Source organism: Rutidosis leptorrhynchoides, chromosome 4 (assembly GCF_046630445.1).
Source record: "Rutidosis leptorrhynchoides isolate AG116_Rl617_1_P2 chromosome 4, CSIRO_AGI_Rlap_v1, whole genome shotgun sequence".
Lineage (NCBI taxonomy): Eukaryota > Viridiplantae > Streptophyta > Magnoliopsida > Asterales > Asteraceae > Rutidosis > Rutidosis leptorrhynchoides.
The window spans coordinates 225,585,747-225,610,676 of record NC_092336.1 but is presented as its reverse complement, the minus strand read 5'-3'; the positions used below and the strand labels follow the sequence as shown (position 1 = coordinate 225,610,676).

Sequence of the window (24,930 nt, the reverse complement as noted above, 5' to 3'; positions counted from 1 at the left end):
ATACTCACTTTTGCCTTGAAGATATTTAACACAACTTGGTCTCCGATAGATATCACGAACCTAACCATATATATAATATATCAACATATTTTCTTTTCAAATAATCGTTACATATATACTTATAATACTTTTAATACCTATTAGTCCGTAGTTAGCAGTCCGATGTTAGTGGTCCACAATTAGTTGCTTAATAAAATAAAGACCCCATCGTATTTGTATTGATCAGAATTAATCTTGACCCATGGTACTGTGTTGTCAAATGACGTGTTGCGTACATAAAGTACCGTGTTGTCAAATGACGTGTTGCGTACAATCATGAGGTCTTATAATTAATCTTCTCGTGTTATTTACGGGTGGTCCTGAAATATGTAAAATCAAATCATGAGTAAATATATATAAAATATCATATTAATTTACCAAGATATGATTAGTTTGGTTTTAGTCAAAATATTTTTGTAGCTAAACTACCTTCGGATACCCGATTTTATTTTAGCCGTAGTTTCTTCAATACAACTCCGTTTTTGTTGGTTCAACTTGCCACTTCCTTGGATCGAGCCATTATTTATGAATATGAACTGTAAATACCTTAGTTTGCATTCGAAATCACAGGTTATAGGTCAAACTTTGGTGAATCTTATGAAAGTGATCATTTCCGTCGTAAAAACAACATCTAGATGATCATTTTTACAAAAATACTTACACTTTGAGTTACACCATGAGATTTTTATATATTAACATATTCATAAGAAATATCATTTTTTCCAGAATATAAACTTCCAATTCAAAGTTTAAGATGGTTTTTAATTATCCAACCCAAAACAGCCCCCGGTTGCACTCCAACGATGTAGATTCAGTTTTAAGGTGTTCTTTGTAAAATCAGGTTGTATCTTGTTAAGTTAGCATATCATTATGATATATTATAGGTCTTGAAGTATTTTAAAAGTCAAGTTAGAAGGATCTATTTAGTTTGCAAACAAGTTTGAAATCATTCAAACTATGTTCTTGTTGTTATAATTTGTATATTCTTAATAAGATAGTTATAATTGAACAAGGTGATGAGCAAAGGTTATACCTCAAGTATGATGAAGAAAGTTACTGAATAAACAAGATATGAACTTGTTCTTGATGACTTGGAAGATTAAGAAGTGAAATCATGAAAGAAACAAAGGTTGTAAGTAAGTTTATATCTTGATTTAAGATAGTTAACTTACATGAATTGAATCAAAGTTTAAGCATAGTTTTACCTTGATTATGAAGCTAGAAACTTATGAAGACCTTGAAGAACACTTGAAGGTTGAAGATGAGAGAGTTTAGAAGATCATTTATCTTGAAATAAAGTTGATATGGAAGTATATGTATGTATATGAAAACGTGTATATGTATGTATATATATAGATTTTAAGTTTTGATTTTTAGCTCATAAGTCTTCCTACTTGATCCCACATGTTGTTGACTAATAAAGGCTGCTAAGAACAGATAACTGAGGTCTAATAATTGGTATTTATCAATAGTAAATACATCTAGAAGCTGCGTATAATACGGGTACATATACCCTAGGTATACGTGTAGAAATCTTGAGGAAACGGAACGAGAATTCAAATATAACTATCTTTTGTGAATATACTTATATTGTTTTATGTATTTAAGCCCTTTAAAAGTGATTAAATACGTATTTATACGATACTTGTATAAGCATTATAGGTTATAGGTATATATGTCAAAGAATGTTACGTATAGTTATCGTTTTGAAAACTTAAGTTAGTAGTCTCAAAGTATACTTATAACTCATTGTTATTAGTACACAATGATATGTTAAACCATCCTTAGATCATGTTAAATATGTATAAATACGTATATGTACACAATCGTATAATTATCGTATATTATATAGTTTGTGATATCATCGGTCAAATTGGACGGTCAAACGTTGTGTAAAACTCTTTTCAAAAACACAAGACTCAACAATTTGGATTGCTTATCATGTTGGTAATGTTTAACTTATGTAAATATTAATCTCCTATGTATAAATGATCAGAAAAATCCGGGTCGTTACAGTACCTATCCGTTAAATAAATTTCGTCCCGAAATTTTAAAGTTGTACCTATTTTGCGTTCTCGGGAAACAAATGTGGGTACTTTTGTTTCATCTGATCCTCTCATTCCCAAGTAAAATCAGGACCCCTTCGAGCATTCCAACGAACTTTAATGATTGGTATGTTGCTCTGCTTGAGCTGTTTAACTTCACGGTCCATGATTTCGACTGGTTCTTCTATGAATTGTAGTTTCTCATCGACTTGGATTTCTTCAATAGGAATGGTGAGGTCTTCCATTGCAAGACACTTCTTAAGGTTTGAAACGTGAAACGTATTATGTACTCCGGCGAGTTGTTGTGGTAACTCAAGTCGATAAGCTACCGGTCCAATGCGTTCGATGATCTTGAACGGGCTTACATACCTCGGGTTCAGTTTACCCCTTTTGCTGAAACGTATTACACCTTTCCAAGGTGACACCTTTAGCATAACCATGTCACCGATCTGAAACTCTAATGGTTTCCTTCGGACATCGGCGTAGCTCTTTTGGTGACTACGGGCTGTTTTCAATCTCTCCTTGATTTGTACTATCTTCTCAGTAGTTTCGTGTATGATCTCGGGACCAGTTAATCGTCGATCTCCTACTTCATTCCAACAGATAGGGGATCTACACTTCCTTCCATACAGTGCTTCGAATGGTGCAGCTTTAATGCTCGCATGATAACTATTATTATACGAGAATTCTGCTAATGGTAGATATTTATCCCATCCGTTTCCAAAATCAATCACACATGCCCTGAGCATGTCTTCAAGAGTCTGAATTGTTCTTTCACTCTGCTCGTCAGTTTGCGAATGATATGCGGTGCTCATATCCAAACGAGTTCCCAAGGCCTCCTGTAGTGATTGCCAGAACTTTGATGTAAATCTACTATCACGATCGGATATAATGGAAATAGGTATTCCATGCCTTGAAACAATTTCCTTTATGTATAATCGTAATAGTTTCTCCATTCTATTCGTTTCTTTTATAGGCAAGAAATGTGCAGATTTGGTGAGACGATCAACTATTACCCAAGTGGTGTCATAACCCCATGCAGTCTTGGGTAACTTCATGATAAAATCCATGGTAATACCGTCCCACTTCCATTCTGGGATTTCTGGTTGCTGAAGTAACCCTGACGGCTTCTGGTGTTCTGCTTTGACTTTGGAACAAGTTAAACATTTCCCGACATATGTTGCAACGTCTGTCTTTAAATTAGGCCACCAATAATGCGTCTTAAGATCTTGATACATCTTTCCAACTCCAGGATGTATCGAGTATCTTGTCTTATGTGCCTCGTTCAATATCAACTTCCTTAATCCACCCAACTTTGGTACCCAAATACGTTTTTCAAAATATCGAATTCCATCTTCCCGTATAACGAGTTGCTTCTCATACTTCTTCATTATTTCATTTCCTATGTTTTCTTTAGTAAGAGCTTCTCGTTGAGCCTCTTTGATTTGTGAGTTGAGATTCATGCGAATTTTTATGTTCATCGCTCGTACTCGAATTAGATCTCGTTCCTTTCTACTTAGAGCGTCAGCCACTACATTCGCTTTCCCGGGATGATAGCGAATCTCACAATCATAGTCGTTTATCAGCTCGACCCACCTACGTTGCCTCATGTTTAGCTGTTTTTGATCAAAAATATGTTGAAGGCTTTTATGATCAGTAAACACAGTGCATTTAACCCCATATAAGTAGTGTCTCCATATCTTCAATGCAAACACTACTGCTCCCAGTTCTAGATCATGCGTCGTATAATTTTGCTCGTGAATCTTCAATTATCGGGATGTGTACGCAATAACTTTCTTTCGTTGCATAAGGACGCAACCAAAACCTTGTCGCGAAGCGTCACAATATATCTCAAAATCATCGTTCCCTTCAGGTAACGATAAAATAGGCGCCGTAGTCAACTTCTTCTTCAGTAATTGAAATGCACTCTCCTGCTCACAAGTCCATTCGTACTTCTTCCCTTTTTGCGTTAACGCTGTTAATGGTTTAGCTATTCGGGAAAAATCTTGAATGAATCTTCTATAATAACCGGCTAAACCCAAAAATTGACGTATTTGTGTTGGTGTCTTAGGAGTCTCCCATTTTTCAATGGCCTCAATTTTAGCTGGATCAACCTGAATTCCTTTGCTACTAACAACGTGGCCAAGAAATTGCACTTCTTTCAACCAAAAAGCACACTTAGAAAATTTGGCGTATAACTGTTCTTTTCTTAACAATTCTAATACCAACCTTAAATGCTGCTCATGCTCTTGCTCATTTTTGGAATAGATGAGAATATCGTCAATGAAAACGATAACAAACTTATCTAAATACGGACTACAAACTCGATTCATGAGGTCCATGAATACAGCTGGCGCATTCGTCAATCCAAACGGCATGACCAAAAATTCGTAATGATCGTAGCGTGTCCGGAAAGCAGTTTTCGAAATATCTTCTTCTTTGACGCGTAGTTGATGATAGCCCGATCTTAGGTCGATTTTCGAGTAAACACATGATCCTTGCAGTTGATCAAATAAGTCGTCAATTCTCGGTAGTGGATACCGATTCTTGATAGTTAACTTATTTAATTCACGGTAATCTATACACATTCGGAAGGATCCATCTTTCTACTTGACGAATAAAATCGGAGCTCCCCACGGTGAAGTGCTTGGTTGAATGAAACCACGGTCCAGTAATTCTTGTAACTGGCTTTGTAACTCTTTCATCTCAGATGGTGCAAGTCTGTATGGAGCACGAGCCACTGGTGCAGCTCCTGGTACTAGATCTATTTGAAATTCTACAGATCTAAATGGAGGTAATCCCGGCAACTCTTCCGCAAAGACTTCAGGAAAATCTCTTGCCACAGGCACGTCGTTAATGCACTTCTCTTTTTCTTTCGTTTCCACTTTATTAACATGTGCTAGGATAGCATAGCACCCTTTATTCAAACACTTTTGGGCTTTCAAACAGCTAATGAGTTTTAGCTTTGAGTTACCCTTCTCTCCATAAATCATTACCGGCGTTTTATCCTTACGAGGAATGCGAATTGCCTTCTTGGCACACACAACTTCAGCTCCTATTTTGGACATCCAGTCCATGCCGACTATTACATCAAAACTTCCTAATTCTACGGGTATCAAATCAATTTTAAACGTTTCTCCTGCTAAATTTATTTTACAATCACGGCAAATTTTATCGGCTTTAATTAGTTTACCATTAGCTAACTCAATCATGTACTTAGCATCTAGAGGTAATGATGAACAATTCAATTTAGCGTAAAAGTCTCTACACATATAACTTCTATCGGCACCAGCATCAAATATAATAGATGCTGATAAGTTATTAATGGTAAACGTACCCGTAACAAGCTCCAGGTCTTCACATGCCTCTCTAGCATTAATAATAAATGCTCTTCCACGTGCAGATCCGTTATTTTTCTCTAGATTCGGGCACTGGCTCTTATAATGACCCTGTTTCCCACACCCATAACAAGTAACAGTGGCCAAGGCAGTTCCATTTGCATTGGTGACAGGAGTCTTGGTGCCATTTGCATTTGTAACGGGAACCCTGCAATCTTCAGTAAGATGACCCCTTCGATTACAATTGTTGCATACCACATTACAATAACCAGAGTGATGTTTGTGGCATCTGTTACATAAAGGATTTCGTCCCTTGTAACCTGAGCTTGAACCACTACCCGCACCTTGCGTGGTTTCTTGTTTCTTGTTGGATTGTTGATGATTACCTTCCCACTTTCTTTTGTTTTCCAATGTCTTGACATCGGTGTTCTTATCCAGAATAATCTGGTCCATCAACTCGTTTGCCATGGTGATGGCTTCGTGAATAGTCTTGGGTTTCGATGTTGTAACATTTGCCTTGACATTTTTAGGCAAACCATCTTTGTACAGTTCTATCTTCCGTTCTTCGGTTGGTACCAATTCGGGACATAGCAAAGCTAATTCCATGAATCGCTGATTGTAGTTGGTGAGTTCAGTACCAACAACTTTCAGGCTTCATAATTCAGCTTCCAACTTCCTAACCTCGTTCCTTGGACAATACTCGTTGATTAGCATTGTTTTGAATTCTTCCCATGGAGTATCATAAGCTACATCTCCTCCTACGGCCTTCACATAGTTTTTCTACCACGTGAGTGCACTATCTTGTAGGGTGCACGATGCATACTTGGTCATGTCCTTCTTAATACAACCACTGATTTTAAACACATACTCAATCTTTTCGATCCACCGGGTTAAACCGACCGGTCCTTCTGTTCCACTGAATGATGAGGGCTTGCAACCTTGAAAATTTTTGTAGGAGCATCCCACACGAGGATTTGGGTTAACTGCAGCACCTCTTGCATCCTCGACCCATAACATTCTGTCATTCACTCGCTGATTGATGAGTTCCTCGATTTCTTGTTCCGTCATTCGGTTCAATCGCGCCATAATCTTCAATAAGAATGAAAATAAATAATTATTCACATGGAATATTATTGATGTAGTGTGTATTTACAGTACATCGTAGCTTATTAATAATATGAACCAGTTATTATTATAAAAGCATTTTCTTCTTATTAGCGTTTTATAATTATATCTAGGGTAGTACCTACCCGTTAAAGTTCATACTTAATAGCTTAGTACGGAAATCAATTACTACCACCCAAATAATACTCAACCATGGAAAATTATTGCATTTCATACTTCACTATTTTACATATGCTTATCTTACATCAAACATTAAGCAAACCACACTAGTAATATTATACAAAACGTTATATGATCACATGGTTTAAAACAACAGCGCATCATTTAACCCAAAACGTTTGTGTTCAAAAAAATTGCTTAACGCTTATCCTGGCTGTCTCTCTGCGTTTTGGCTGAGGGGCTGAAGAACTGGATGTCGGGATAGAACTAATAGGAATAGTGGGAATAGGGGTGGAAGTGTCTGGTGGAGTTGGTGCCACGACATCCTCACTAAACTCGGGATTTGGATTTTCCAATTCAGTAGCCTTTCGTTTCTTTCCTCGTTCGAACTTGTCTTTCGTAATTTCCTGTATTTCTTCCTCCTCAGGATCACTTTCCGGTTCCTCTTCAATTGATTCATCCGAAAATTGTGAGTCTTCCCCAAAGGTGTCGTTTTCATCATCGGATAGGTTAATTACTGGAACACTATCTGAGGATTTTGGTTCGGAGTCGCTGAATGTGATAACAAGTTCTAAGCCAGACATCTATCACACAACAACTAGCACGTTAGTACCACATAATATTTACATATTAATTTTTAACCAACAAGGATAAACAATAGTTTTCGAAATCAAACACGGTCAAAGTCCAGACTCACTAATGCATCCTAACAAACTCGATAAGACACACTAATGCAAATTTTCTGGTTCTCTAAGACCAACGCTCTGATACCACCTGAAGCGTCCCGTTCATATCGATTATAAACGTCACGTAATTATTAGTGTCATTGCAAGGTATTGACCTCTATATGTGACATTTTTCAAAATCTGCATACGTTTTTATGATACAAACCATAACCTTTATTATAACCAAAGGCTTAAACAACATAATAATGATTATCGTTTAGCGATAATCTTAGTCTTACAAACTTTACATTTGATAATAACAATACGATTTCCAACATATTTCACATTACAAATCTTTCGGTATGCATTTTTATTTTTGACACAAATATGCATACTCCAAATCCTGCTTAAATTCGGCATAATGCAGCGGAAGCTTTTAATTATCACCTAAGAATAAACATGCTTAAAACGTCAACATAAAGTTGGTGAGATATAGGTTTAATGCTAGCAGCGTTATAAATATAGACCACAAGATTTAATATACATAAACGTTTTAATAAAAATATTCTAAGTGGTTGAGCACTTGATAACCATACTTAATATTTAATCAACGTCACATATTCCCTTTATTATGAAATCTTACTACACCGTACCAAGTGTAGTCACCGAAACGAAGTATTGTGCAACCGTTGAATACTGGTCGTCCAGTCCGGTTGGAGTTGTCAGGCCCGATAGATCTATCAACAGTTTTGCCTTGAAGATATTTAACACAACATGGTCTCCGATAGATATCACGAACCTAACCATATATATAATATATCAACATATTTTCTTTTCAAATAATCGTTACATATATACTTATAATACTTTTAATACCTATTAGTCCGTAGTTAGCAGTCTGATGTTAGTGGTCCACAATTAGTTGCTTAATAAAATAAAGACCCCATCGTATTCGTATTGATTAGAATTAATCTTGACCCATGGTACCGTGTTGTCAAATGACGTGTTGCGTACATAAAGTACCGTGTTGTCAAATGACGTGTTGCGTACAATCATGAGGTCTTATAATTAATCTTCTCGTGTTGTTTACGGGTGGTCCTGAAATATGTAAAATCAAATCATGAGTAAATATATATAAAATATCATATTAATTTACCAAGATATGATTAGTTTGGTTTTAGTCAAAATATTTTCGTAGCTAAACTAGCTTCGGATACCCGATTTTGTTTTAGCAGTAGTTTCTTCAATACAACTCCGTTTTTGTTGGTTCAACTTGCCACTTCCTTGGATCGAGCCATTATTTATGAATATGAACTGTAAATACCTTAGTTTGCATTCGAAATCATAGGTTATAGGTCAAACTTTGGTGAATCTTATGAAAGTGATCATTTCCGTCGTAAAAACAACATCTAGATGATCATTTTTACAAAAATACTTACACTTTGAGTTACACCATGAGATTTTTATATATTAACATATTCATAAGAAATATCATTTTTTCCAGAATATAAACTTCCAATTCAAAGTTTAAGATGATTTTTAATTATCCAACCCAAAACAGCCCCCGGTTGCACTCCAACGATGTGGATTCAGTTTTAAGGTGTTCTTTGTAAAATCAAGTTGTATCTTGTTAAGTTAGCATATCATTATGATATATTAAAGGTCTTGAAGTGTTTTAAAAGTCAATTTAGAAGGATCTATTTAGTTTGCAAACAAGTTTAAAATCATTCAAACTATGTTCTTGTTGTTATAATTTGTATATTCTTAATAAGATAGTTATAATTGAACAAGGTGATGAACAAAGGTTATACCTCAAGTATGATGAAGAAAGTTACTGAATAAACAAGATATGAACTTGTTCTTGATGACTTGGAAGATTAAGAAGTGAAATCATGAAAGAAACAAAGGTTGTAAGTAAGTTTATATCTTGATTTAAGATAGTTAACTTACATGAATTGAATCAAAGTTTAAGCATAGTTTTACCTTGATTATGAAGCTAGAAACTTATGAAGACCTTGAAGAACACTTGAAGGTTGAAGATGAGAGAGTTTATAAGATCATTTATCTTGAAATAAAGTTGATATGGAAGTATATGTATGTATATGAAAACGTGTATATGTATGTATATATATAGATTTTAAGTTTTGATTTTTAGCTCATAAGTCTTCTTACTTGATCCCACATGTTGTTGACTAATAAAGGCTGCTAAGAGCAGATAATTGAGGTCTAATAATTGGTATTTATCAATAGTAAATACATCTAGAAGCTGCGTATAATACGGGTACATATACCCTAGGTATACGTGTAGAAATCTTGAGGAAACGGAACGAGAATTCAAATATAACTATCTTTTGTGAATATACTTATATTGTTTTATGTATTTAAGCCCTTTAAAAGTGATTAAATACGTATTTATACGATACTTGTATAAGCATTATAGGTTATAGGTATATATGTCAAAGAATGTTACGTATAGTTATCGTTTTGAAAACTTAAGTTAGTAGTCTCAAAGCATACTTATAACTCATTGTTATTAGTACACAATGATATGTTAAACCATCCTTAGATCATGTTAAATATGTATAAATATGTATATGTACACAATCGTATAATTATCGTATGTTATATAGTTCGTGATATCATCGGTCAAATTGGACGGTCAAACGTTGTGTAAAACTCTTTTCAAAAACACAAGACTCAACAATTTAGATTGCTTATCATGTTGGTAATGTTTAACTTATGTAAATATTAATCTCATATGTATAAACGATCGGAAAAATCCGGGTAGTTACAGCTTGGCAGGCCGTTTGGCAAGCCGTTTGGCAAGGGGTTTTTTCTGGCAAACGGCTGGCAGGCCGTTTGGCAAGGGGTTTGGCAAGCCGTTTACAAGCCAGGAAAGCCGTTTGGCAAGGGGTTTGGCAAGCCGTTTGCAAGCTAGGCAAGCCGTTTGGCAAGGGGTTTGGCAAGCCGTTTGCTGGATCGTAACTTGTCTTTCACCGTTTTCGCTCTAGAATCTTCGTTTTAGCTCCGTTTATGACGATTCTTGCGCCCACGCCTTCGTAATTGAATATCCTACAACATGAGATTAAGTAATTAAACTTTTCCAAAAATTATAAAATAAGTTATTTAAACGTGAGTTAATCGTCTTAGTCGGTTTTGCTCGTTTTTTCTCGTTTTTCATCCGTTCTTAGTGATTCTTGAAACATAGCCTTTGTAATTACTAAATCTACCAAATTAACCAACAAAGTGATTATTTTGGCGATAAAGTTTGGAACTTTATGGTTTAAGGGCTCAATATAGGGTGTAAAAACGCTACTTTTTGGCCGATATCAACATCCATTGCGCAACATCAGAATGGTGCGCATCACCCCATAATAATTGCACAAAAAGGTGTTAATGCGCTTGCTCACACACGATTGATTATGACATAATGCGATGCTTTCGACGTCGGTCGAGCAGTCTAAATATGGCGCCATCCAAAGCATGCACGCAAGGACAGAAGTGTACTATGACGACACTAAAGCAGAATGGACACCTGCGGTAGGATGGTACAAATCCTGACATTGCATAACGATTAGAAAAGGACAACAAGGTATAAAGGGAGCATCACTAAAATAATGGCAACACTTTTTACAGCTTTACGGAATAAAAAGACAAAGACAAAGCAACGTGGCACTAACATGTCTTTTTGTCCCTATGTGGCACTAAGGGACAAAAGCTCACACATATAAATAGACGTAACTTGAGCTGAAAATACACAATTGGGAATAACTTCCACTTCACCAAAAATCACTCTCAATTGCATTATTCTTAGCACACCGGCTAACCTGCGCAACCGGAATAGCACTTTAACACCCTTTACGGTTTCAGGTAATGTGGCTATAACATAAATCCTAGCACCGCCCTTGAGCCATCAGTTCCGGCAAACCCGAATGATGGTGGGTTATGTTTAACAACCCTTTCGGAGATCATCATCTCGTATGAGGGTTATTCACGGTACTCCGGACCGGTGAGTTAAACTCAAGGAACCCTTAAATCTCCCTTTATTGTTGATCTTGCATGAATCGAACCCCTTGAACTAATTTTTGCTTGATCAATATACATATCGTATGAATAAAATGTGGCGCTCTATGACTAAAAGAATTTTAGTATTGCTGAGTTTTTTTAAGAGATAAGTGAAAAGAGTGAAAAGATTATTATGCCTAATTCTCTCTAACTCCTAGGTTATGTTTGGCAAAATTAGCTAGTAGCTTGTAGCTTTTAGCTGGTAGCTAGTAGCTAATATTTATAGTTTGTAGCTAATAACTTTTAACTTTTAGCTTATAATTTTCGCTTTAGCTTTAGCTTTAAGCTTGTAGCTAATACGTGGAAGCTTTTATATCTGTTGTTGTTTTGATTACATCTACTGATTGTATACTACTGTTATATATCACGTATATTGAATATTGATTATATTGTAGGTATGTTTGGCAAACTAGTCGGTAGCTGGTAGGTTTTAGCTTGTAGGTGGTAGCTTTTAGCTGTTAGTTTTTTCAGATATATATTGATGCATGGTAGAGTATCTGAATTTTTTAAATAAATATTAAAAAGCTAAACGCTAGTTCTAGTAGCTTTTAGCTTTTTTTTTCTTTGTCTAAAAGCTTTAAGCTTCTTTAACCAAACAAAGTTTTTAGTTAAATAAGAGATTTTTCATAAAAGCTAAAAAAATACCTAAAAGCTTCGCGCCAAACATACCGGTTATCTTTTTATATGTATCTAGGTGTTTAGCACAGTAACTGAAAATGTTAAAATAAAGTGTAAAATGACAAAAAAAAAATTTGAGTTTTTTTCTCAAATGTTTACTTCTATTAGCTTTTAGCTTGTCCTTCTGTTTAAAACTTTAAGTTCTTTTAGGCAAACGAAGTTTTTTTTTTATTTATTAAAATAAGATTTTTCATAAAAGCTAAAATCTATTAGAATTTTTATAAAATTCATTATCAAATATGGTAATGTCCAGTGGCGGATCCAGAAAAGTTACTTACCGGGGGCAAAATTTTTATCATAAAAATAACAAAATTACTAAATAGCTCAAAAGAACACGATGGGCCAAAATAAAATGAAAAACTATCTTTTTTTCATAGAAGTCAAAGTGTTGGTCAATGTTTAAATGTTGATCCACGTTAGAAATGTTGATAAGTTAACTTGTGTTCGATGAGATACAAGATATAAAACTTTAAAATTTGAGGTCATTATGAAATTTAAAATGTTCATCAATGTATTTTTTGTAATTTTCTAAGACTCGCCTCGTATATATATTTTTGTGCTCTACTTATATATTTGAACCCATTTGCAATTGTCGTTGTTATATTGGAGGTTAGCACAACCAAGGGCGGATCTATTAAGGTGGGGTCACCCGCCCCCAATGAACTTGAAACTTTTAGGGTATATGTTTTAGTGAGTTTAGTGTGATTAAATGTAAATTCGTTATTTGACCCCACTACTCTTGTTGTTAAACTCATTAATCAAGCTTTTATAAAAGAAAAATGAGAAATAATGAAGTGCATATCGTATTTCATGGAAGTAATTTTGAATATAAAAGGGTTTTTGGAAGTAATTGAGTTGCAGGGAAATTTTGGGGGAGATGACATTATGGCCCCACTTCCTTTCTTATATTTGATATTTTCTTTGAAGTCCTTTCTTTTGTCTAAACTTTTAATTTCGCCCATGAACTTACAATTTTCACTTTGACATGATTTCATCTTATAATTTGATATTTTAATTTGATTTACCCATAATTTGATTTACAATTTTCATTATGGGTAAATCAAATTATAAGATGAAATCAGGTCAAAGTGAAAATTGTAAGTTCATGGGCGAAATTAAAAGTTTAGACAAAAGAAAGGACTTCAAAGAAAAATCAAATATAAGAAAGAAAGTGGGGCCATAATGTCATCTCCCCCAAAATTTCCGTGCAACTCAATTACTTCCAAAAAGCCTTTTATATTCAAAATTACTTCCATAAAATACGATCTGCACTTCATTATTTCTCCTTTTTCTTTTATAAAAGCTTGATTAATGAGTTTAACAACAAGAGTAGTGGGGTCAAATAACGAATTTACATTTAATCACACTAAACTCACTAAAACATATACCCTAAAAGTTTCAAGTTCATTGGGGGCGGGTGACCCCGTTTGCACCTTAATAGATCCGCCCCTGGTTGTGCTAACCTCCAATATAACAACGACAATTTCAAATGGGTTCAAATATATAAGTAGAGCACAAAAATATATATACGAGTCGAGTCTTAGAAAATTACAAAAAATACATTGATGAACATTTTAAATTTCATAATGACCTCAAATTTTAAAGTTTTATATCTTGTATCTCATCGAACACAAGTTAACTTATCAACATTTCTAACGTGGATCAACATTTAAACATTGACCAACACTTTGACTTCTATGAAAAAAGATCGTTTTTCATTTTATTTTGGCCCACCGTGTTCTTTTGAGCTATTTAGTAATTTTGTTATTTTTATGATAAAAATTTTGCCCCCGGTAAGTAACTTTTTTGGATCCGCCACTGGATATGTGGTAGGAAACCCTAGAGCTTCTGATGTAGATTTTAAATTCCTTGAATGTAATGTAATCGAGTGTTGAATGTAATTCGAGATTGAGATTAATACAATTATATTAATTTTTATTAATGACATCACTAACTCCATCTCAAAATTTTTCTTTTTATTTTTTATTTTTTTATATAAAGAGAAATAGTTTTTTTATGACATAATCATTTTGGAATTTTAATAGAAACCACTATAATAGATAGATTATTATTATTATTATTATTATTATTATTATTATTATTATTATGATTATTATTATTATTATTATTATTATTATTATTATAATAATAATAATAAACTTAAAAGTTTTAAACTTATAAAAAATTAGTGGGAAGCCTAGAGACAATCTGAGCCCCCACACCTCTAGCAATAGCAAAACCTATCATAGTAAAAATATGATTAGCAGCACCGGCACCAATATCTTGCGCCATCGAACTCTTCTGAACTCGCTTTAGCAAAGAAACAGCCTCCTTCTCTAATTTCCCAAGGGAAGAAAATGAGAAAGGAATGAAACCATAACCAATCGCCTGACAGCTAGATTCGTACTTGACCCACTTCCGACGAGCCGCATCAACCACAGCACGTCCAGGGACAAAGTCAGAAAGCCCAGACTGTGTCAAAGGAGAAGACCCTGTCAAGTCAACACAAACATCGCGACCACAATCCCAGGAATAAAGTAACACATCTGCAGGTCTGAGGGCCCTGTCGTTCCCTCCAGACAATCCAATGTCAACCTCCTTTCTCGCTGAAATCCCATATCAATAACAAACATCAACAAGGGAATCCCGAACAACATTATGTCGATGCTTAATACCCACCATACCAGCACAAGACACCGCGTGATCCCCGAAAAGATCCCCAGTAAAAACCCTTGAACAGGCAGAGCATGCCGTCGAGATAGAGAACAATGGAACACCTAACCGGTAGCACAACACACATCGGTAAATCTTTGCGTTCATCGTCTGATCCAACCCCAAAATAGGGACTGCCCTTAGCCGAGCAGAGGTGTGAATACCCTGCTGTGATTTCCATAAGGCCGATTATTATTATTATTATTATTATTATTATTATTATTATTATTATTATTATTATTATTATTATTATTATTATTATTATTATTATTATTAATTATTATTATTATTATTATTATTATTATTATTATTATTATTATTATTATTATTATTATTATTATTAATTATTAATTATTAATTATTAATAAATATTAATATTAATAATTTTCTTTTAATCAAACTATTAAACCCTAGTTCACACACAACTCACACAAACATCCAAACTCCACATCTCTCTCCTTAATTTCATCAATGGAGAATCCCGTGATTGCAGCACCAAATAAGCGACGACTCATGCTCGAATCAATGTACTCCGTCATTACAATTGTATTCATTTTAGTCGCTTGTGTTGAACTCTGCGATGCTTCTACCGTCGTTGACGTTTACCGCCTTATTCAGTACGATCTCGCCGGAGCTCCGTACGGATCTCGTGTTTCGTCACTTAATCATCACGCTGTTTCTTCTTTATTTGCTCCTGGTTCTGATCTCTCGCGTACTGTTGTTATACTTCCTTTACGTGAATTGAATGAAACTTTCGTTCGAGGTAAACAGAAAACTTTTGATTTCATTTACATCTGTTGAAGTATTTTGATACCTTTGTTTGTGATTGATGCTATTATATTAACTGAGACCTGGAATTTAGGTTTATCTAGCTTGAATAACGTAAATTCAATTATTTAATTCGCATCTACTATAGTATTTTGACTATTTATGATCGATGCTGCTGTATTGGTTGAGAGCTGGATTTTAGGCTGTTCTATTGATTGAGAGCTTCATTTTAGGTTTCTTGAATTTGAATAAGGTGAACTGAACAAAATCCATTTGCATCTGTTAAACTGTTTTGAATTATGATTACTTCTATTTATGATTGATGCTATAGTATTGATTGAGCTGGATTCTAGGGTTTATTGAGTTTGAATAAGGTGAATTTAATGGTTTCATTCATATGCTAGAGTACTTTGATTACATCTCTTCATAATCGATGCTAAAGCATTGATTGAGAGCTGGATTGTAGGTTTTTTGAATTTGAATATGGTAAATCTAGTGATTTCATTTGCATCTGATAGAGTATTTTGATTAACTGTGTTTATAATCGATGCTAGTGTATTTGATTGAGAGGTGGTGGATGTTAGGTTTACTGAGTTGGTGATTTTTATAAATGTATGTAGTAACTATTAGTTTACAGTTTTGTCTGTATGCGGTTAAGTATTCGATGATTGTTCTTTAAGCTTAGTCTTCAAATCTAGAGAGTAGAGAGTATGATCAGTTGATATTTAATTGTGTTTTATTACCGATGTGAGTATATCTTTATGTAGTTTGATAGAATGGAGTAGGCTTTGATTGTTGGACTTCATTGAGTTTGAAAAGAATGAATCTGATATATGTCTTGTAGATCGGGGGACATAGATCTAGCGTGAAGCTACGTGAGAAACAATCAAACCATTACTTCGGTGACATTGACTCACGACCTTCCGTATTTGGACAGATTCATGGAAGTTGTAAGTGATTCCTGGGATTATTGAACGTAAATCTGTGCACGAGCCTATGCAAACTGGGTTAAAAGCGGTAGATAGCCTGGTTCCTATAGGCCGTGGTCAACGAGAACTTATAATTGGGGACCGACAAACTGGAAAAACAGCTATTGCTATCGATACCATATTAAACCAAAAGCAAATGAACTAGTTTCTGTCATTGTGAACGCTGTTTATCGTCGATGTTAATCTTTATATATCTTGTTTGATCGAATTGAGTAGACTTAGAGTGTCACAGTTGATTGAATTTGAATAAGATGAAATCAATAACGGTGTTTTTTATTGGGGTTTTAGGATCTAATAAGAAGTGCAATATAGGTAAGAAGCGTAAGAACTAAAATGATATACTACTTATGTAAATGTCAACCGTAAGCCTTACATAGTTACATATGTGAGTTAATTCATAGAAGTTGTAAATCAGGTTACTTCTCACACTTTTAGCTTCTTATTTGATTATGGCTTTGATTGGTATTGGTCTTCTTTATGGGGTTCAAATCTGATAGGTCATATATAATTAAATGCAAAGTAATAAGCTTCCGAGAAGCATTTGATTGATGCAGAAATTACTGAGATGTTTACGATACGTTTACACAGTTTATGCTGTCTTTTTTATTACTATATTTGGAGTTGGAATTTGGATACACTTAAGTAAATATGGAAAGTGTTGGGCTTTGTGTATGTTAGAAAAGTTAGTGATATAGAGTTGTTATTTCCAGCTCATAATATGTTTACTAAATTTGAAGCGTATTGAAATAAAATAGTTTGGTAAGTTAGATATGGAAAAGAGGGAATGTGACTACTAGATATATGGAGAAAAAATAATCAGAAGAGGAATGTATTTGTTATTTTGCTTGTCGTATCATATTGGCCGATAATAGCTCTGTTGATCATTTAGATGCATTCGTGTGAGCCCATCCCTTGTATTTTGAGATAAAAGGTTTCTCATTTTTGTTATTGCTTCTGTAACAATCTGATTTCGTCTTTTAACTATTGTTGACCATATGGCAGAATATATCGAAAGCGGAAAGCCTTTAGGAGGACTACTACTTCTACTTCCTCAATTTTTCAATCCGGAGATCACTCCAACTGATTGTTTATATGTTGGTAAGGAGAATTTAAAAGATACATTGGCGGATTTAGAAAAGAAGCTAATACGTGCTACTATTCAAGTGAGTGAACACACAATATATGTGCAATAACCACTATATATCTTTGTGCATTTACAATTGACTGTTTTTCTAACAAAAATCTGATGTGCAACTATGAGACCTGAAAGTTAAAATATTAAATTTAAACGTCAGATGGTGGTGTTTCATATTTTTTCTCTGTATCACCCCTTTTTCGTGTTAATTAATTTAGTTTTCATTTTCAGTATCCTGTGTATTTTGCTTTTGAAGATGAAGATTTGCAAAAGGTATTGTCGGATATTAAGAAAAGTGATGTAGCTGGTCAGTCTGCAACAGCAACTACAGGCGGGTTAGTATATATTCAATCAGCATGCAAATTTAATCTTAGTATAGAAACACCACTAAAAGCTTTACACTTTCCTTTTAAATCATATTTTATTCAGGAAATTAATGTTCCAGTTAATTGCAGATACAAGCTTATTGTCACGTCAGCAGCTCCTAAGAAACTTGCATCTCCCACAATTACAAACATCCAGGTTTTTCCCTGTCTGCATTTGATAAGCTGTTATCTTTACGTGTAATTGGGGCAGTGTGATTTCTACTAGATAGAACTTAAATTTTGTACTTAAGTGGATAAAAACTGAAACTATAGCCCAATCGGTGATTTATATAACCTGGTTCAGATTGCCTTCAAAATTTCAAGTCATGAATGTGTCTATGCACAGTCCACCTAGAGGCCTTCAATTATGTTCTCTTTTCCTTTCTTTAGATATTCTTTCTTAATGTATGTTGAATGTTGATTGTAGACGTCTGTGAGAATATATGAGATGTGCTTCGTAACTATACCTGACAATTAAGACCCATGTACTCAAATTCGGGTCAAATGGGTCTAGCTTTCGGGTCAATTGGGTCTTGAGAAAAATTAGGCCTAACAATGTAAATCAAAACTTAAAAAAAGATCTAAATGGGTTCCTCTCTAACCTATTAAGTCCTATACAAAAAATGAAGGAACAAGTGTAATGGGTATCAATACTCAAAGATCAATAAATAGAAATAGGTCTAATGGGATTTGTGAATGGGTCAAATGGGTCGAGCATAAAAAGTTTCATCCGTCAAAAATTTATCAAAGCATTCATGGTTATATCATTTATTATGTATATTAATAGTTTTTATGTATATATAATATAATAAATAATATATAATAATAACTAAAATAATGTAATAAATGTAAAAAAGCGATGTAACCCATTTGACCCAACTGACCCGTTTCGACCCGTTACCCAACCTGACCCATTTTGACCCGTTTAAAAAATTAACCCGTTTGACCCATGCAAAAAAAGATGGTTTTGGGCCTACCCCTTTAACAAGGGGATCATGGGTTCAAATCCATGCAAGCAATTAAAAACCCCATCTTGGCCACGGAGGTTCACCCGCGATGACTCCGGGCTGCCCGCAAAGCGGGTAGTCGCCCTGGGATATAGTCGACTAGCATAGCGAGGAGGAAACCCAGGCTAATCAAAAAAAAAAAAAAAAAAAAAAAAAAAATTTGACCCGTTTGACCTATGACCCATTTCAACCCAAAACCATCTTGAACCGTTACCCAAACCGGCCCAACCTGACCCGTTTGCCAGGCATATTCGTAACAGATGTAGCGATTAAGAACTGTGTGAAATAGAAAATGTTTATTAGTCTTGCTCGTCCATGCTTTTTGAAATGATTTAGACAAGATATTCTGATACCGAGTTAACTATTCACAGGGATGGTTGCCTGGATTGAAAGCTGACGGGGATTCAAACCAACTCCCAACTATTGCTATCGTAGCATCATATGATACATTTGGTGCAGCTCCGGTAATTTACCAGATTACCCTTTTCTATACTTAGAATTACATTACATTTTACATAGTTGTGTCTTTCATTATCTGTTATAGGCATTATCGGTTGGAAGTGATAGTAATGGCAGTGGTGTTGTGGCACTTCTTGAGATTGCCAGATTATTTTCTATTTTATATTCCAACCCAAACACGAGAGGAAGGTATAATATACTGTTTGGGCTGACATCCGGAGGGCCTTATAACTACAACGGAACTCAAAAGGTGTGTATCTTTCTATGTAGACTTCATTCATGTTGCACTTTCAAATAGTTAAAATGACTTGAACAAATCAAAGGGATGAAAGTTGCCCCAAATCTATTCTTAATTGTTTTAGGTTATTATTAGATTTTTTTTGTAATTTTGGTAAAATGGTCAACTGGTTATGTATATCTATCAAATACATTTGTATATACTAGCATGTTGCCCTACGCAAAGCTTGCAATTGAATTTTTCTACTAAAATAATATTTTTTTTTTCTTTCATTGTTTTAGATATAACTTTTCAAAATGAGTAAAATACCATACCAAATGCTTCACAAATAAGTATAGATATATAACCACTGGTTATACCTAAGTAATTGATCATTTTGTTCCTTTGAATCGTGAACAGACTTTTTATTGACAATTTAGTAAATAAGTAATATAAATTCTTTGATCCACTGAATATACTGTGTGTTGATATGTAATACTTATAAAATGAACTTTTATAATTATCATGTATGCAGATAACTAAATGTTACATGGAGGTTTTATTTTTCTCTCACTCCGTGAGTTCCATTTTAATGCAAGTTTTAAATCATAAAGTATTATAAATGCAATTAAAGATCAAGTATATGATTGGTGCCCAAATATCCAACTTTGAAAAGGATATTGGACTTATGTAATTGAAGATTCAGTGTATTATTGGTGCCCAGATATCTAAATTTTGAAAAGGATATCGGATATATGGTAGACCAAAATCAAAAGTATCAGCCTTGTTCAGACAATAACAAATTTGCAAAGAAGTAACTTTGAATAAAAACATCCCTATATAAAGTATTTTTCATTTATGAGATTAATAGGGGCGTAGTATTATTAGATATATGTCTGTGTGTGTATGTATAATATCGAAAAAAAGCTATTACGAGTTAATGCAACATGAACTGGACTGTGCTAGAATGGCCTATTTTGTCTTGGTACCAAAATCCATCTGCCACATCTACATCATATATATTTTGTTTTATTTCTTTTTCCGAAGATGGTCAATCATTATGTTTTTATTCCTTGCAGTGGCTTAGAAGTTTTGATCAGCGTCTACGAGAAAGTATTGATTATGCTATCTGCCTAAATACTTTAGGTACTCAAAGCCCAGGCGAAAACAGGTTATGGGTTCATGTGTCTAAACCTCCAGAGAATGCTTACGTAAAGCAAATTTTTGAGGTAAGTAGATAGGAACCACATAGTAAACAACATCATTTTTGGAGTTCCATAAAGTCATTCAAAAGCAGATTCCCACCCTAATTGCTCTTGTTGCAGGGTTTATCCAATGTAGCGGAAGAATTGGGCCTTAAAGTTGGGCTAAAGCACAAGAAAATAAATGTTTCCAATCCCCGAGTAAGTTAATTAATAAAAACGATTACGATTCTTAAAATACTACAAATTTGATTATTATAATAAATTGCAAAAATATACACAAGCTTGTAAAAGTCGCTATTCGGGACTAGTTAGTTTTGCAAGGACTTTCGCCAAGTCGGAGACAATTCGGATGTTGACCAACTTGACTTTGACTCCATTTGACCAAATAAATCCGACTTTGAACTAATTAATGACTTTGACCGACTAAGTTGGACTTTTGGACAAATTTGGCTGAATAAACCGGCCTTAAAAAATTTGAAGTATGTCTTGAATCCAATCAAGTCAAATGTGTGTCTAGTCGGCCTTTTACAATGGGAAGCCATTTAATTTTATGCTAAAGGTTACTACTACATGCAGGTAGCCTGGGAGCATGAACAGTTTTCAAGGTTAAGAGTTACTGCAGCCACACTTTCTGGACTATCTGTAGCACCCGGTTTACTGGAAAATACTGGAGGTCTATCTGATAGCAGGTATATATATATATATGGATATTGCCAGTTTTATCATCTACATAGATCATTTAATAAAACATATTGTTTTGTTGATGTTCTGGTTTAATTTCTTTGCTTTGTCATTAGAGAGTTTGTCAGCGAAAATGCAGTTGCCCAGAGTGTAAAATTGGTCGCTGAGAGTTTGGCGGTAAGACTCTTAAATAAAGTGATAGTTATTATTGTTACATTCTCTCCGAATTTTTTTCAGCAAATAGAAGTATTAATTTTATGACATGTATGCATGTTAGAGTAAATATTTCTCAGCATGTAATAAGAACTAGTAAAAATAAATTTTTTTAAAAGTGTGAAATTGATATAACTACTACTGGTACATGCAGAGGCATATATACGGTCAGGAGGGGAAGAAAGTCAATATATTTGCAGATAACAGTAGTTTGGCGGTCAATCCTTCTTACATTGGATCTTGGCTTTACCTTTTGTCAAGAACACCTCGTGTGGCACCTTTTCTTTCTAAGGACGATGCACTCATCATGTCATTGAAAAAGGTATTAACCATGACGTTTTATTGATTTTTTGGTGTTGCTAAAAAATAAAGTGAAATCCACTTATTTCAATTTTTTTTATATTTGTTAATCGCAGGAATTAGCAGATCATGTTGTGGAAGTGAATTTGCAACATGACGTGATTGATGGGATGTTCACCTTTTATGATTCCACGGTTAATAAATTGCAGATTTATCAGGTGAATTTAATCCCCCACTATTATATTTGTTCATTTCCATGATAGTGATAATTTGTCAACTTTGTTGAATTTATTTATAGTGAACAAACTTTTTTAAAGCTAACAGGAAAATCATTTTGAATGCATCACAGGTTGCAAGTGTAACATTTGACTTGCTCTTGCTACTTGTTCTTGGCTCATACTTGATTACACTTTTCAGTTTCCTCGTAATAACTACCAGGGTATGATCCTCTCATTACCTAAACCTGTGGGTATATGTAGAAATTGTGATCCACATATGAATTGGGCTATTTGGGCCAACAGCCTAACGGGTCAAACATTTAAATTTGAAGGAAATTGATCAATCGGATCACGGAAGTCATTGATTGTATCTTCAGACTTTAATGGATGAAATCTTTAAAAACATTTTATTACTAATTTCAGACTTTTGATTATCTTTGAAAATAGTAAAGAATTTTTAATTACCCGTTTTGACTCGTATAATAACCCACTACATTCATTGCCATTTCTACCTTCTGAACGTTCTTTTCATACTCTTATTGATTTGAATTTCTAAAAGTAATAGGAATCTTTATTTTCATATTATAAAAATTGCACATGATATCTCTCAACAGGGTGTTGACGATCTAATCAGTCTTTTCCGTCGTCCACCATCACGAAAGGTCAAAGCAGCTTGATGATGAAACATGATCCTGTTGTGCCACCAACCAGTTTGCAGTTTCTGCACAACTTATTCATTCTGACTGCTGAGATTAGATGTGTTCTAAATGAACGCTGATGGTCTCTTGTAGCTTGTAGTTACCGACGATTAATTTTATTTTGTCATAATCACAATATGCAGAAAATTTTGGTTATGTTTGACATGTAATCTTTGTATTATTTTCAGGCAGTTCATGTAGGAAAATTTTTAAGTATTCACGACAGAACACGTAATTTTAAGGAATCATGGCAGCGATGAGCAAAAACAAACCATAAGTATTTAGGTTAAACTATCTTTAGGGCTCAGTCCTGGTCAGTCCTGGTTTTGGCAAGGCATAATATTATATATTTAGACACTTGAAGAGTTTAACCATTGTTTATGTTGAAGCAAGAATTACTGCATATGGTATCACGCGACTGTGATTGTTCGATTTGGAACATAATAGAAGATATTCAAGATGTTGCATAGACTTTTAAAGTAAACTAATAGAAGCTTTTCATGCATGATATAATGTATGTAGTAGAGAGATATTCAAGGGTGTGTTTATTTTGGCTGGAATTTGGAAATTGGATATTCAAGCGTGTGTTTATTTTGGCTGGAACTTGGAAATTGGAATGGGATTTTGAAGGTGTGTTTGTTTTGGCTGAGATTTGGCAATTGGAATTTGGAATTGGTATTAAAGTAAAAAAATGGTGACTTTGAATGATTAAAATGTAAGATATTGGAATTACAGTAAACATCAAAAGTTTTGCTAAATCCTAGGGTATTTATTTTGTGTAAACCGAACCAAATAGATGCATAAAATCTATTGATTTTCCGTTTGTTCCGTTTTTACTGTTTATGCTTTAGTATATCAATAAACTTATTTGGTTAGAATCATAGAGCATGATTACCAAACAAAGGTAATTGCCACGCTACGAAAGTCCTTGACGAAATTTTGTTTTATTAAGTTTAAAAGCAAAACTAAGGGTCGTTGAAACTTCGGTGATACATGATTATTAGAAATTAATAACGGTATCATGCGTAGATCAAATGGGTGTTTTCTTTTTATATTCTCTAAAGACATGGATTTATAAAAAAAAAAATTACCGAAAAGTTAGACAATATACGAACACCTCAAGAAAAATGACCTAGAAAAATAACATAACATCCTACACGACATGAAACCAACATCAATAACACGCACGAAAAATTGACCCGAAACAAAACACAAGAGAATACGATGACAACACCAACAAAACAACACATCGAGATACGAAACAAAACCTACATGTCTACATCTAGCCTTCAAAGCCAAACAAAACCTATGAGCTGCGAAAGGCGCAAGCAAATTACATCAGGAATTTGAACTACAAATACAATTACATTCTTTGAAAATCAATAACTCCTTCAAACCACTTGGTTTTTTAGTTGCTGTCACCGTGCCTTTCGGGTTAGATTTCCACACCTCAAACTCACCCGTGATCTTCGAACTTTTGTTGGATAGCCATGTGTCGAAACCCGCAAACTTGACATGATGTCCTCGTTTAGGAGTACTCTCCTTTTTTTCTTGCTTTGCATGAACTAATCTATTGCTCCACTTCCATATAGGAATTATCACTAAAATGCCCATTTTTTCTCCCATATTTGACTCGGAGTCCATAAAAATAAAAATTTGATAATTTGCCCGAGCAAGACGCAAGGACGCAAGGTGCTCTTTGCGACCTTGCTCCCCGGTGGACACAAGGACGCAAGGTGTCTCTTGCTCCCTTGCTTCTCGGGGACGCAAGGACGCAAGGTGCCTCTTGCGACCTTGCTTCCCGGGGACGCAAGGACGGAAGGTGCGTCTTGCTCCTCCCTGATGTCAT

The 24,930-nt window shown here is 34.5% G+C and overlaps 2 protein-coding genes and 1 long non-coding RNA gene across 3 annotated transcripts; all 3 read left to right on the top strand.

Moving 5' to 3' along the window:
- The first annotated feature begins 15,286 nt into the window (after nucleotides 1-15,286).
- Nucleotides 15,287-17,776, top strand: LOC139841438 (uncharacterized). Its single transcript, XM_071831656.1, has 2 exons — nucleotides 15,287-15,589; nucleotides 17,586-17,776. The coding sequence occupies exons 1-2, from the start codon at nucleotides 15,298-15,300 to the stop codon at nucleotides 17,774-17,776; spliced, it is 483 nt and encodes a 160-aa protein (XP_071687757.1). The 5' UTR covers nucleotides 15,287-15,297.
- Nucleotides 17,777-17,878: 102 nt separating this feature from the next.
- Nucleotides 17,879-22,211, top strand: LOC139841437 (uncharacterized). Its single transcript, XM_071831655.1, has 10 exons — nucleotides 17,879-17,886; nucleotides 17,937-18,053; nucleotides 18,174-18,240; nucleotides 19,462-19,554; nucleotides 19,635-19,799; nucleotides 20,846-20,995; nucleotides 21,092-21,169; nucleotides 21,548-21,660; nucleotides 21,769-21,829; nucleotides 22,020-22,211. Exons 1-10 carry the CDS (start codon nucleotides 17,879-17,881, stop codon nucleotides 22,209-22,211), a joined length of 1,044 nt encoding a protein of 347 aa, XP_071687756.1.
- A 68-nt stretch (nucleotides 22,212-22,279) lies between these two features.
- Nucleotides 22,280-23,171, top strand: LOC139843378 (uncharacterized). The gene is made up of 3 exons (XR_011757547.1): nucleotides 22,280-22,383; nucleotides 22,515-22,604; nucleotides 22,998-23,171. It is a non-coding gene; the product is annotated as an uncharacterized lncRNA (long non-coding RNA).
- Nucleotides 23,172-24,930: the final 1,759 nt, after the last annotated feature.